Below are 13902 nucleotides of genomic sequence, written 5' to 3' on the forward strand. Positions count from 1 at the left end.
AGAATAGGCTTTGGCATTTACCAGTTCTCTCTGCAGACTGCAATGAAATTTCCTTTCAACTTTCAAATTACTCCATACAACTCAGTCATCTGATATGCACATTCACAAGTCATGCTTAAGTTAGATCTCAGAAGAAAACAGGTGGAATTATTACAACACAGACAAGCTAGAATTGCTCATTCCATACATAAAAAAATCTTAAAATTTCATTTAAAGTCCCATAATAAGAGAACTACAAACATTATTAAAAATGCCTAATACTATAAATGACAGCACCCACCCTGATTCTCTGTTTCTGACTTCAAAGACAGAAGATTGAGCAGCAAACTATCGCAGGTCTCTGCCATCTACAAATAATCTAATAGGATCTCTGAAGACCATTATAATAGAGATCACGTAATCTATAAAACATAAAGACATATAAAACTTTTTGGTATCTAACACAGAAAATATACATTCTCCTTAGTCACACAAACAACAACACAACATAAAATTCCCAAAGATGTTGAGCCTATCAGCTTCTCCCCTCTGTAACCCTTCACAAAAAACATTCACAAAAACAGGCAGTATTCTGCAATCTGTTTACATGGCACCAAGCAAATCAGACAGTGCTCTGCACTTAATGCTTTTTGTTCCAGCAATACAACAAATGTATTGCCAAATCTAATTTGAAGATAAAAGCCTTTTAAAACACTTTATTCTAGCTGGTCATCCTGAACTTAGGAATCAGGCGCTTTTCACGTGGCAGTTCTCAGACCTGTTAACTTTCTCTTGGGTGACTCCTTGGTAGCAGGGCACAGCTCCATTCATGCAGTTACAATTTGGGATCCAAACAGATTTTGCTGCCCTCCTGTGGCCAGTAATGTCTACAAGTTACACACACACACAGACACACTTCGACTCAACCAGTACGCATTTTTGTCTTGACAGACAAGCTTGCACAGATCAGTGCTAGGCTTTAAGGAAAGCAAGAGTCAAAAATGATGCTGCAGAGGCCTCCGATACGTTCACTTGAAAGGATTGTTTAAGGCTTTGTAGCAGAAACACATCAGTCATGCTCGCTTTACAGCTGGACTGTTAAACTTCAAATTTAGCTTTCCCCCGGCTACCATGTGCAGAAAACAATGTAAGCAAGCTACAAAAACACTGCAGAGAAATGGGAGAAAAAAGTAACTTTAAACTCTTTTGTCAATTATGCTTCATAGCTATGCTAATCCATAAATTATGAATCCTAACACTCTCATGTATAGCAAGTGGATGACACAGGAAGGACACAAGCTGTACAATGGTTTCACACTAATACAGACATTGCAGGATTTAAGTTAAAGGAGAAAACTTACAGAACAATCTTCAAGAAAAAACAGGACTCAAAAAAATACCAATAAAACCACCAAACAGTTAATGCATGCGTTTTCCTGACAAAGAGGAGGAAGCAGTGTGCCACCATTGTGTTATATAAACAAAGCTTTACCATGTACACAGAGTAACTCCTAAGTACACCTTACTGACCATTAAAAGCAGTGAGTTTCTACATGTTGTGTCTTAGAAGAGAATGTTTTTCTGGATCAAACTAACCATATGTCCTGGATTTATTTTTTTTTTTATCTTTAAGGTCCCCTTCAGCCTAAGCCATTCCATGATTGTGATGGACAAATTGCATGGCTTTGTAGCACTGGTAACTTAGAGATTCCAAATAAATACAAAGATACTGATTTTTAGATTAAAAAAATAATAATTTAATTCAAACTCCCATCAAAACTGGATTTGGGTCAACCATGCAATGCTACATCCTAGAGTAGTCGAAAAGTGTTAAAAATAAGGCACATGAAATCTGAAGTTTTGAAGGAACACTGTTTTGAAGATAAGCCATGTAAAAGAACTAAATTGCAGCAATAAACTTCCTTTTCATATACTTAAAACCTCAAATGTTGCTTATATTCAAGCCAACATCTCTTTGCTATTGGAAATTATTCATTTCTCAACTATTTGTTAAGAACATGAAGCAACACGGCTCCATTGCCATCTCAGGTTTTCCAGATCTTGAATTGCAAAATGCAGCGCAATCATAAATGTACTATAAGCTTTTAAACAAGTGCAGCTGAACTATAGCTGTAAGGAGAGGTTAATGAGAATCAGCTTCAGCTGAGCTTCACTTGGATTGTTACCCATGTGGCTTGCAGGCAAAGATCTGTCTGATATGGAAAAATCAGATGAAGAAGGATGAGTTCCTGCTTCAGGATGCTTGAGATACTAAAGTAGGCTAAAAAATATTAAAAATTTACATCTTCAAAGTCTTTCAAAAAGTTCTGACGTGCTTGGAAGGGAAATAGGAAACTTTAAAGTTTTTCTTCTAACTTTTTTTGTTTTACAGAATGACTTCCTGGAGCTCATTTTAGAAACACTGTATTTTAACATTTAAAATAAAACACAGAATTTGCACCTCTTGATTAGCGAGAATTTGAGTAAAATATCAGACTCCCTAAAACAGCTTTGACTTTTAAGCATCACATATTCATGTCATAGAAAGCATCTTCCAAAACTAAAATAGTCCAAAGTTAATATTAATGTAAAACAAAACAAAACAACCATGGCCTACCTTCACAAAATAATCCAAGAAGAAATTTGGATATATTTAATCAATCATGCTTACAATTTCAAATCAATCAGCTCTGAATATAATAAAGCATTTATTCCACAAGTTAATGGTAGCAAGTTTTGTTAGCAATTACAGACAATTTTAATATGGACCCAATGTGAAAAACTGAAATCAGCTAAAAGATAATTACATTATTGAATCCTGTTTTCCTTCAATTAAAAGTCATCTGTTACTAAAACACCAGTATTCTCTGATCAAAGTGAAATTAGAGAACCATTATGGAGTCATTTGGTATAAGCATGAAACCCAAGAAACCAACACTTAACCCAAAATACAGGGAATTCTGTGGGAAGCTACCTTCTTCAATGGTTGATGGATCAAAATGGAGTACATCATCATAGCTCATGAATATTTCCCCTTTCTCATCATTAACACTAATTTTGTATATTATAAAGTCTGAAACATTTTCAAAAGTTGTCGTTGTGTTTTGTTTTGTTTTCGTGCTGAGTTACAAAGTCACTGTATCTCACTGATTGAAAGGTCACATCAAATTGCAGTATCCTCATGTCAGTTCTGGAAACAAAATTAACACTGATCATCCAGGACTGTTGTCTGGTATACCGCTAACACTGCTGTATCAAATACCAACAGGTATACATGATCATACCATCTTTTGAGTCTCAAAATGTACAAACTGATGAATTTCAAGAGTCTTACTGGACTGAAGAAACAGAGTACAATGCCATTTAGTACCTGATTAGCATTCAGGTCCTGTCCAGAAGAAGAAGGAAGTGTTACTGGGTGGCATAAGGAGAGCTGGGGAGCATCTGGGGGCTTGAGAAAACATTTCACAAAGCAACATCCTAGCAAATAGGTAAGGGAATTTTACAGGTAGGATGACACATACTTGCATATTTAGTCTTCAAAGACAACAGGTTTTATCTCAAGTATAGGCACAAAAATAGCCAACTCCTTAACTCACAAGTTATGCACACTGAAAATCAAGACCAGGGATCACACTGAACAATGAAATGGCTCAAACCCGAAAAACTAGCATCAAAAGGAAACTTGTTTTGATTATGCTAATTTAATACTAGATGAAGCAACTGCAGCTCCTAAGCCAGACTATTTTTGTATTACTGACAGGGAGAAAGAAAGGGGCAGGAGGAGGAAACATGTTACATATCACAGAAAGAAAATAAATTCATCTGCTTATTTTGCTTCCTAAAACTTCCTATAATTCTGATGCAAATTTCCTATAAAATGTCCTATAAAATTTGAGAACATTCTATTCTACTCTAATTAGAGAGCAAGTATGCAGAGTAGCAAGTTATTGACACAGCACTCAGTATTTGCAAAACACTCACAATGAACAGTAAACGCACTGAGAGTCCGTGAGAGCTTACCTCAGAGGACAAACCAACTGCTTTGAAAAAGAATATATATAAATAGGATCCCAAGATCAATGGTTGTCCAGCTATAAAAAACATTTTGACATCCAAATCCCAGTAAATTTTTATTTAGCAGATTTATTATTGGCAATGAAGGAAATCACCCTTGTCTTTGTGAGATATATTGTAACAATTCCAGGGCAACAAAGTGTCAGCCAAGTATCTGTCATTCATTATTCTTTCTTCCAGAAAAAGATTAGTGTTACAGTAACCCTAAGTTATGTTGGACAGTTGGTTTAAAAACAAAACAAAAAAAATGAAAAAAAAAAACCACCCTAGTGTGCAAATAATGAGTACCATAAAGAAAATGCAAGCAATAGCTCTGTGGAACAATCATGGAATGCAAAGATTCCACTTCTAAAAGGAAGTGTGTCTCACTAGCTTAGGATGTTATTGATGCTTTTAAATAGGATATGGCTCTGACAAACAACTCTTCTGCAGACATATCATCAAGTCTGGGGCTCTGTCAGTGAACTATATAATGACAGCAGAAATTTCCATCTGTCCACATTCAGAATTCATTAAATGTTGGCCTAAAAAGATTTTATTAAAGTGTTCTGTCTTCATCCGGTCATAAATATTGTGGTGTCAATTCTCAAATCAACATGCCAGAGGAACTGAATCTCTTAACATCCTCAAATGAGCTGAGATAACCAGTTATCAGAAATTACATTCAAACCACTTCATTTATGTTTTTGCTACATAAGAACAAATCTCTGACCCCTTTAAAAAAAAAAAAAATTAAAATTGGACTTACCTATTTAGCACAGCTTTGAAATACATTCAAGTGACATCTTTACCTATGATGCAGTCAAGTAGCATCACCAAGAAAGATGCTTTGAATACATTAAAAATCCTTACCTTCTCCAGGATTAACTGCTGCTGGCAGGTTGGTCCAGTCTATGGTCCAGTCGGGGCATGGATGAGGAGAAAACTTTGCTTCAATACCCCTCTCCTATGTGAAAGAAAAAAAAAAAGTGAGGGGACCCAATCTTTAATCCACTGAAGTTAGTAGTAAAATTCCCACCAAATTTAATAGCATCAGATCACACTGCATAGCTTTCAGCTCAAATGAAACTTAACAGGCAGGTGACTCTACTTTTCATGGAGTTTAAACTACATATTTCTGCCATTTTCCCAAGAAAGCCATGTCCATTCTATTTAAAAGAGGCTGATAACCTGTATGCAATAAAGTAAAATAAAATACAGAAAGCCATGGAACACAACAAAGAGTTTTCTTTAACAAAACTCACTAGTGTCTCAAATATTCAAAGATCTATGGAAGTAACAACAATAAAAACAGAATACTAAAGCTAAACATAGAATGTTATTTGTATTATTTTTTATAAGTACCTTTAGAAGAGGAATATAAATACAATAAATAAAACAAAAGGTTACTTTGGTTACTATATGTTATTTGCTGGGCTTTTGTAGCACATTTACTCTATCCCTGAACAACCAAATGTTGCTAACTGAACAAAAAGGACAGAAAACCTTCTAAATCAATGCACATCAGACAGAAGACAGAAAAAATGTATTAGACAATTAAAGGCTATCACAGGCTTTGATTCTGTGATTGTAATAAATGTCAGCTGTCTCAAAATAAGTATACTTAAGACAGATTAAGATAACTAAGACAGCTGATTAAAAATCTTAAATTACCATTAATTTAGTCATAGTTGGCCTTGGACCACCTATAAATTGGCTGTCTTCATGCTCCTCTTCACAGTCATTAGGAACTGGAAAGAAGTCTTCTAGGTGGTCCTCTGGTGTAGGTATCAACTCCGGAAGCTGGAGAAGCAGCATATTGCATTTATCAGCTGCTTTCTTCACTCCAGGTACTTGCTGAACTCTTTCATACCAACTGGAGATCAGAGGCAAGTTTACCAGATCTTTGCCTTGTTTTTTGCTGTAAACCTAGAAAAACAAAATGGAAAGGTAACTTACTACTATAAATTTCTTCCTATAAGAAACATGGAGAAGGCATTAGCTGTACATAGCTGTGGAAAACAGTCTAGCAGAAAAAATACTATGAACAACAAAAAAAAAGGATTACTGAGGTTTGAGGGGCTGAAGCATAAGCCAAAAAAGTTGGCTTTCCAGACATAACACCTCCCTTATGAGTTTGGTCACAGTGACCAGACCTCGCTTGGAGGAGGAGAACACAAAGCTTTATTTAAAAATGACCTAACAAAATAACAACAGTGTTGCACAAATGAATAAAAAGTTTGCTGATATGAAGGCACAATACTGCATTACACATCCATCTTTTATCTACTGATGTGCAGAGAAACCAGCTTACTTCATGAGAGGACTTGGTAATAAAAACATCCATTTGAGACAGAATAAGACAGGGTTGTCTACACAGGAATGTTTTGTCCCCATTGAAGGAATAATTTCTAGGAACCAGAAGAAAACAAGAGCAGAGACTAAGAATATTAACGTACAGAGGTATGAGCAGATCAGAAATCCTCCCACACTGTTTTAAATGGAAATATTTGTAAACAAAGAAAAATATTCCATAAAAAAACCGCAAGAAACTATACACCAGTCATATAAGCCATTATATTTTTTATACAATACCCAAGTATCTCTTTAGCTCTGATACAGCGAGGAAACTCAAACATTTACATCTCTGAAAAGCCACTTTAGTCTCCAAATCTCTTTAATTTGATCTCCTCCCTAAAAGAGCATTCTATGTCAAGACAAAGTAACAGTTTCAAGCCTTAGGTGAAAAGAATTTCAGTTCAGATAATACTGATATAGTAAAAGAACAACAAAAAGGAAAATAACACATTTTTTCTTTTGCCCTCCCAGTATCCAAAACTGAAATAGGTCCACACTTACTTACTTTTGTTTCATGCACATTGTAATGTCCTACAAGTCTCCATTTTAAATATTCTCAAGCAGGAATTTTCTGGCCAACTTCCTGCCAAACTATTTCAGCATTATATTTGAATAGCAAGAATGTTTATTAAGTACTATTTGAAATTAATGCTGTTGATCTCATCAACCCGTTTTGTGATTGTACAAAAATAAAAACAAAGACAAGTTGTCTGTTTCAGGTTATGCTCACATTGCAAATACTGCAACATATTTTAAATGAACGCATTTCACCATTTTCCAGTTCTTACAAAAGTACATCTAGATAGCTTAATTTTTGCAGAACTTGGTGTCTTACCAGGAACTGATGGATGCATGGTAAAAGCACTATATCTGCCAAGGTAAAATAAAGCCCCTCTGCAAAAACGTGGTCTAAAGGCGGAAGGTCAGATGTTTTTGTTCTCCTGATGAGAGGGGCTTCTCTGTTGACTGCATGTGATACCTCTTGGACATGTAGCTTAGAGAGAGCTACACTCAGTTCCAAACTTGGAAGTGGATGTCCATGTACCTCCACTGTTTTCCCTTCTTCAGTTGCTTCTTTCTCAAGCAGAGATACTGCAGACTTGGCACCCGCCTTTTGTTGTTGAAGCTTTTGCCTTCGAATTTTGTCATCGTTATGCACTCGGACAGGCTCTCCAAGTTTTCTTTCAAGCTGTAAAATGTCAGCAGGAATAGTCTGACAGTGCTCAGGAGATGCCGTCAAAAATCCTTCAACAGCCAGAGGTATGCTGATCTCACAGAGTCTGGTCCACTGGCTAACCTGTCAAATACATTTATCTAATAAATACAACACAAAATAAAATCCAAGGTACCTTTTTGTCTACTTTAAACAAGGAAGCTTCAGCCAAAGTTAGCAACAACGTCCTTTGATAACCTTAGGAGCTCAAATATTCTGTATTACATTTGCGATAGCTGAGTTAAGAAGTTTATATATGTAACAGGATGACGTGTTATCCAATACAGTGTGGTTTTACTCCCTTTTATTGGCATAAGATTTGGCTGGCTGCATAACTGACAAAAAGCATCTACTGTACAGAAATGCTTTGGATTAGTTCTCTTCTTTTTTTCTTAGCATGCAACATTAAGAAACTTTAGTGTAACCAAGCAATAACTTTTCACGTCATTCTTGTTCTCTATTATTTACTTTAGGATGTGATATCAAATCAACTGCAGTCTTCTACCCTGTTTTCCCTGAGAATGCTACTGAATTCACAGATACAGTCAGCACAGCATGCCAGTACTGTACACTAAACTCAATATTCAATAACCTTTTTATTTACTTTTAAATAACAGTTGTTAAAATCTTTAGTTTGCTCTTTCTAGCTTTTCCCGAACAAACATTGTGCATTTAAATCCAATTTCCCTTGTTCTCCAAGGAAACACTCAGTATTGACATAGGTGCACACTGTAAAAGCTATAATTACCATCATTCAGAATTAGTTAATAAAAATACATTATATTAGTTTACCAAGAAACATCTTCCAGGGATAATTTCATTTCTTTGGACAACCATTTACAATGCCCAAATCATTCCAGTAAAACTTCATTTGGTCTTCAGTTAAGGACCTCTGCTACACAGGGATTAATTTTTACTGGTTTCCTGGCAGACCAGTTACCTTTCATATCTTAAAGTAGCAAACTATCAGAGCATGTATTTCAAGTTCAGAATAATCTAAAGGCACGTAATTAATTATCTATATGGATTGATTGAAGATAAGCTTGTATATATGCAATGTCCCTTCACAAATCAGTATCAGAAAGGGGATGAAGACAGGCATTAGCTGTGACAGATCTGAAACATGGTTATTCATAAGGCGTAAATTAAGCATAAGAAGGCAAATATGGCAGTGACTGTTGTGAACAGGTTTACATTTGTAGGGCTGTGACAAAGGCCACATCCTGGGCAAAACTTTGGAAAGTGCTTTACTAGTTTAAATTCTGAAATGCCTATATTAATAATAACATGTAAGTATATTCAAAAAATCTATTGCAAACTTTGCAAGATTATGACTTGATTCCTGTATTCTCCACAAACCCAGTAGTGTCCCTCACTTATTTCTCATCAGATTTCAGATTCTTCAGACTAAATTAGTCATGTACAAATCATATAGGATTAGGTCCTAATGACGCGCTTGAAGATGCTGTATTTGCTGCAATAGCCACATCCATGACTGCACATAATAACACCCCACCTTCAGATATTAGATTTCAGCACACAGAGAAAGTGGTGTTCTGTGAAAAAATTAACTAATGTTAGCTAGTTAGTAGGTGCTTTTTAATTAACTTAAAACTGGAGCAGACACAGCAATAACCCACTGAGACTGTACTGCCAAAAGTGAAGCAAAGATCTGACCTAGTTTTTGAATTTTAAGGTTCTTTTTGTGCTGCTGAAGTTATATCCTCAAAAAGAACAGTTTTTGCCTTATGATAAAATACAGATATTTCTCCACATGGTAAATATCAATATTAAGAGTTTACATCAGAGTACTCCATTCTTATTTAAAACCCCATTTATTTAAGTAAGAGAAAGAGATGCACTCACTTCTGCACAGGCTTTTAAGCAGGTCTTCTTAAAGCCCAGAAGTTCCAAAACATTCTTTTTGGATGGATCTGCCTCAAATGTTTTCTGTATTATATATCTTAAGACAACAGAAAGCCCAGCTCGACAAAACTTGCCATCTTTCATGACAACAGCAGGTAAACAGCAGCTCTGCACAACCATAGGAAGCTGATCTTTGGAGATTAAATGGACCTCAAGATCTCCAAGGAGGTTTTTTGTCCCAAACTGATCATTTGCATTTTCATTAGTCAGCACTAAGAAAATTTTGAATGATTTGCAGTCACAGTAGGATAACAAAAAGAGTGAAATAGACGTGTGAAGAGGAAAGATACTATCTTGATACTGATGAGAAAAACCCAAATACAAATGTTCTTCAGGGACGGTATCTTTCATCTTCCTCCCGAGCTGAAGTTCCTGAAATAGAAATTAGAACACAACAGTCATAAAAGAATACAGAATTGAGAACAAAACAGAGGGTTTGAAACAGCAGTTGTTCCATTATCTGCTAAAACTGATTGTAAAATAAGATACTATTAATGGCATCCTGCCTGAACAAGCAGACTGCAGGACCTTGAGAGGCAAACGTTTCACATACAGCCTGTCACTTCACATACACTTCACTGACAAGGAATTGATTTCTGACACTAAGTAAAACATTTCAAAAGAAGAAAAGATGTTCTTTTAAACTTTTAAGTGTTTCGACATTTTATAACAAGGCTCATTTTTAATCAGTAACCTCCTATAATCATACATTTATCATAAAATATTAAAAAAACATGTTCCTGAGCACCTAAAACAGTTTTATCATGCATACATTTGCCTCTCTGTTAAAGCACATACATGCACAGAGACACTGTTTTATAGGAATGAAATACAAGAGTGATGTAGATGAAATTAACGTCATTATGTTAAATTTTTTAACTATTTTTCCTTACACTTTGTTGAAAGTTGGTGTTGTTTTTTGTTTGCTTGTTTGTTTTAATTAAGTCATTCCATACTAGGGTAATAAAAACCAATAATGCAACAGCTTTTCTGCATCACGGCCTCATAACATTCTCCGTTAACTTAAAAATCACAATTCCTACTGAAAAGCAATGGGCACTAGATGGCACTCTTAAAACAATCATATAGAACAAAGCTGCATTATAATATGAGAAGGAGCTCTGAATGCTGCTCAGATATGCAGTATGGTTATTTATACAGATTTTATATGTATATATGTAGAACACAAGTGACACTGGGACAAAATCTTTCAAATAACTATCTAGATTAATAAATTCTCTATACGGTTACAGGGACATGATAGCAATACACAGCAAAAAGTTCTTATATTTCATATATAGAGATGTACATCAAATGTACTATTTTATATCATCTATCACTGGGACAAGCCAATTGCTCAAAGACAGGCAGCAGAAAAATCAAATCAAGCCCACCTGACATTAAATGAGAATCACAATGACTGTTAGATAGAAATATTTTTCAACTGTTCTGTTCACGATTGTCTCAAAACAAGAGCGCTTAAACATAAACATCCTCTTGCTTTTCCTTAATTAATATAGCTGCCACTCAAAGATAAAGTACATGAAAGTACATAACATACTTTCCTAAGGGCTATTTTGCTTGGATAAACTTACAAATCAAGATGGATACAATATCAGAACTACAACTGTGGAAAAAACAGTTTAGTAAAAGTAATTGAGGGAAAGATGAGAGAGGAGTTAGTTTTCTCTGTTCCATCCATATATATAATTTCTTAATCTCAAATCCTTTCCTACAGAACTTCTAGAAAGGTGCAAAAATAGAGGTACAACTCATCAGCCTACTGATTAAAGATGTTCTGCTTTGAAAACTGGTAGATGAATGGGTTAACACTGTCAGTGTGAATCTTACTCCAACCCACTGAACAAAATGACTTCTTCCCAGTAGCGATGAGTAATAGATAGCAACTGTCAGTCTGTCCCAGAGACAGCAACTGATTGGAAATAATGACTTGTTGGTTATTGGTCTGCTCCGTACTCAACCCTATAAATGCCACAGCTGACACCATCCTATTAATCCATCCGCCTCCTTGGAGTTCAAAATTTAGCTTGAGATTTGGCCAGACAAATTCAACTGTTCTTATTCTCAGCTACAAAACTATTACATCCAGAAGCCACACAAAGCACACACACCAACACTGGTGAACCTTGCTGAAGCAGGATAAATGTATCCTGTCCAGACCCTCATACTCTTGACAGCCTTGTGACATTGGCAGAGAAGGAGAATATGCACGGAGCCCTCTTACCTTAACCCATAATGTTATTTACTTCTGCTGAGGCTGTCTCCTTTACAGTCACTAAGGAACTTGCATCTAAATTCCAGAGAAGTCCAAATAAAGATGTTAAGTTGTACATCCTTATGGTGGTTTTTTTTTTAAGCTTTGCCCATGGATGTTATGAGGGTTAAGATTTACTTGTCACTTTGCTCAGATTTGCTCTTCCCTCTCCTTCTAACACTCACATCTAAATCTCCACTGCATTTTACCCACTTGAAAACAGCGGCTTTTGAATATTACAGTGCTGAAGCACTGAGAATTGTACTTATCTAAGGAGGTAGGGTATTCCCTCTCAAAACAAGATAGGAATGTATAATGATTAAACTCTCTTTACACTAACGCAAACTCTCCTAAGACTGCACCTGGAAGAGGTTTGAAGTTGATCAGCACAGTGAGAAATAAGGAAGCAACAGCAGTAAGAGCTTCCTTGGGCAACTTTCTATTCTGTGTCAGCACAAGCTTTCCTGAAAGAGATGGAAACAGTGTGTAAAGTGATCCTCACCAATGTAATGAGTACTTCGTACTTACTGTATCATCATCATAGTCAAATCCTACCTATTCACCAGCTTAAGTGTACAGAAGAGCCGCAGACATTTCATTCATACTATTAAACACAGAGAATCACTCAACTTATCCTGTCATATTACTGTGTTTCTTTTTCTAACTTAGAAGATGAGCTGTCTCCAGAAAGAAATGCCAGGATTTTTTTTGTCCCTGTGTAGTCCTGAGCGTATACCGTGGGGATTTTATCACTTATTCTACTCCCAAACTCACAGCTGGACTCGCAAACATTTTATCAGCCTGATTTGTTTTTCCTTCCACTTTGCCAGATCAGTCCTAGGCATAAATGACAATAGCCACCCTCTTATTCCATCTATCCATTCCTTAAAGCCCTGTTTAACTTGCTGCTTTTTCTCCAGCTACACAATATACATTATTTTTTTCCACATAAGAGATTTCAGATGGCCAAAAAGTAGCAATTAAGTTAACTTTGTTCACAGCTATGTAATTTCAAAAGCCAAATGGCAACCTGAATAAGTCAAGTCTAGACTTGGTTTCACCACAACCGCAGAGCTCGCAACACATGGAGTAAACACATAAGAAATACTAATCTCTTACTAGACATCACAAACCTCTTTGTCACAAAAAGATCATTCACTGACTAGTCCAAACACTTATCTAGGAAATTGTCTTCTCCATTCTCAGACAGACAGTGAACAAATGACACACCACCTGCTTCTGAAATCCAGTCAGTGCAGTAAGATTTGGCCCAACTGTATTCATATTAGCCTCCCACAGGACATAAAGCAAAATAAAGCTATCTGGGACCTGTCTATAGATGACTTGTGTTTCCTTAAATGTTTTCTTTGAGAATATACTCATGGCCTTCTCTCACTTCAGAGAGCTGTACTCTCACACTGCCACATCACACTCCTCTTCCATATTTTGCTTTAAAAATTTCCTCCTGACAGCTTGTTTCCTTCCACGGAGATATTCAAGACCTGTCTGGACGCCAATCTGTGCAGTTTATTGTAGGGAACCTACTTAGCAGAGGGTTGGACTTGATGGTCTCTTGAGGTCTCCTCCAAACCCTGCTGTTCTGTGATAATAAAGAATGGAACTAACAAAAACATTGTATACCCATTTAATCATAACACCTTTCCTGGCATTCGTCCTTCTCTGCTTAGCCTGCATTCTGTGAGGGTTTCTATCCTACACTGGCCTTATTAATAGTAACCACTGCTAAAAGAAGGGAAGGGAGAAATCAGCTGAACATAAATAATGAACACCACAGCTTTTGCAACATCACTTAAAGATAAATAACACGGTTTGCCTTCGGTGAGAGCCCGCGTGAGGAAGCAGCAGCGAGGTGCGAACCCCCCAGGCCGCCGATCCCACGCTCTCCCTCACACACCTCCCGCCCCGCCCACCGCCGCGCGGGCCGATAAACAGCGCCCGGTCTCCACCAGCGCTGATCGATCGAGATCCATTTCTCCCTCCCTCGGTTGCTCTTCGCCACTTACCCGACCCCGCGCACGATACGTCCCGGCCGCTTCCTCCCCGGCTCCGCCTCTTACCGTGTGCCCATGCGCGT

General features: G+C 36.7%; 1 protein-coding gene across 3 annotated transcripts in view; it reads right to left on the reverse strand.

Annotated features, from left to right (window-relative positions):
- Window positions 1-13890, reverse strand: part of GSTCD (glutathione S-transferase C-terminal domain containing) — a 47897-nt gene extending 34007 nt beyond the window's left edge. For all 3 annotated transcript variants that reach the window (XM_085546634.1, XM_015861427.3, XM_085546635.1), the window contains exons 1-5: window positions 13832-13890; window positions 9473-9904; window positions 7229-7690; window positions 5710-5964; window positions 4909-5002 (exon numbers count right to left, since the gene is read on the reverse strand). In XM_085546634.1, the coding sequence (XP_085402760.1) occupies window positions 4909-5002; window positions 5710-5964; window positions 7229-7690; window positions 9473-9883 (1222 nt within the window). In that variant the 5' untranslated portion in view covers window positions 9884-9904; window positions 13832-13890. The remainder of the gene's footprint in view (window positions 1-4908; window positions 5003-5709; window positions 5965-7228; window positions 7691-9472; window positions 9905-13831) is intronic.
- Window positions 13891-13902: the final 12 nt, after the last annotated feature.

Source organism: Coturnix japonica, chromosome 4 (assembly GCF_054131305.1).
Source record: "Coturnix japonica strain WE chromosome 4, WE-NBRP24, whole genome shotgun sequence".
NCBI classification, from domain to species: domain Eukaryota; kingdom Metazoa; phylum Chordata; class Aves; order Galliformes; family Phasianidae; genus Coturnix; species Coturnix japonica.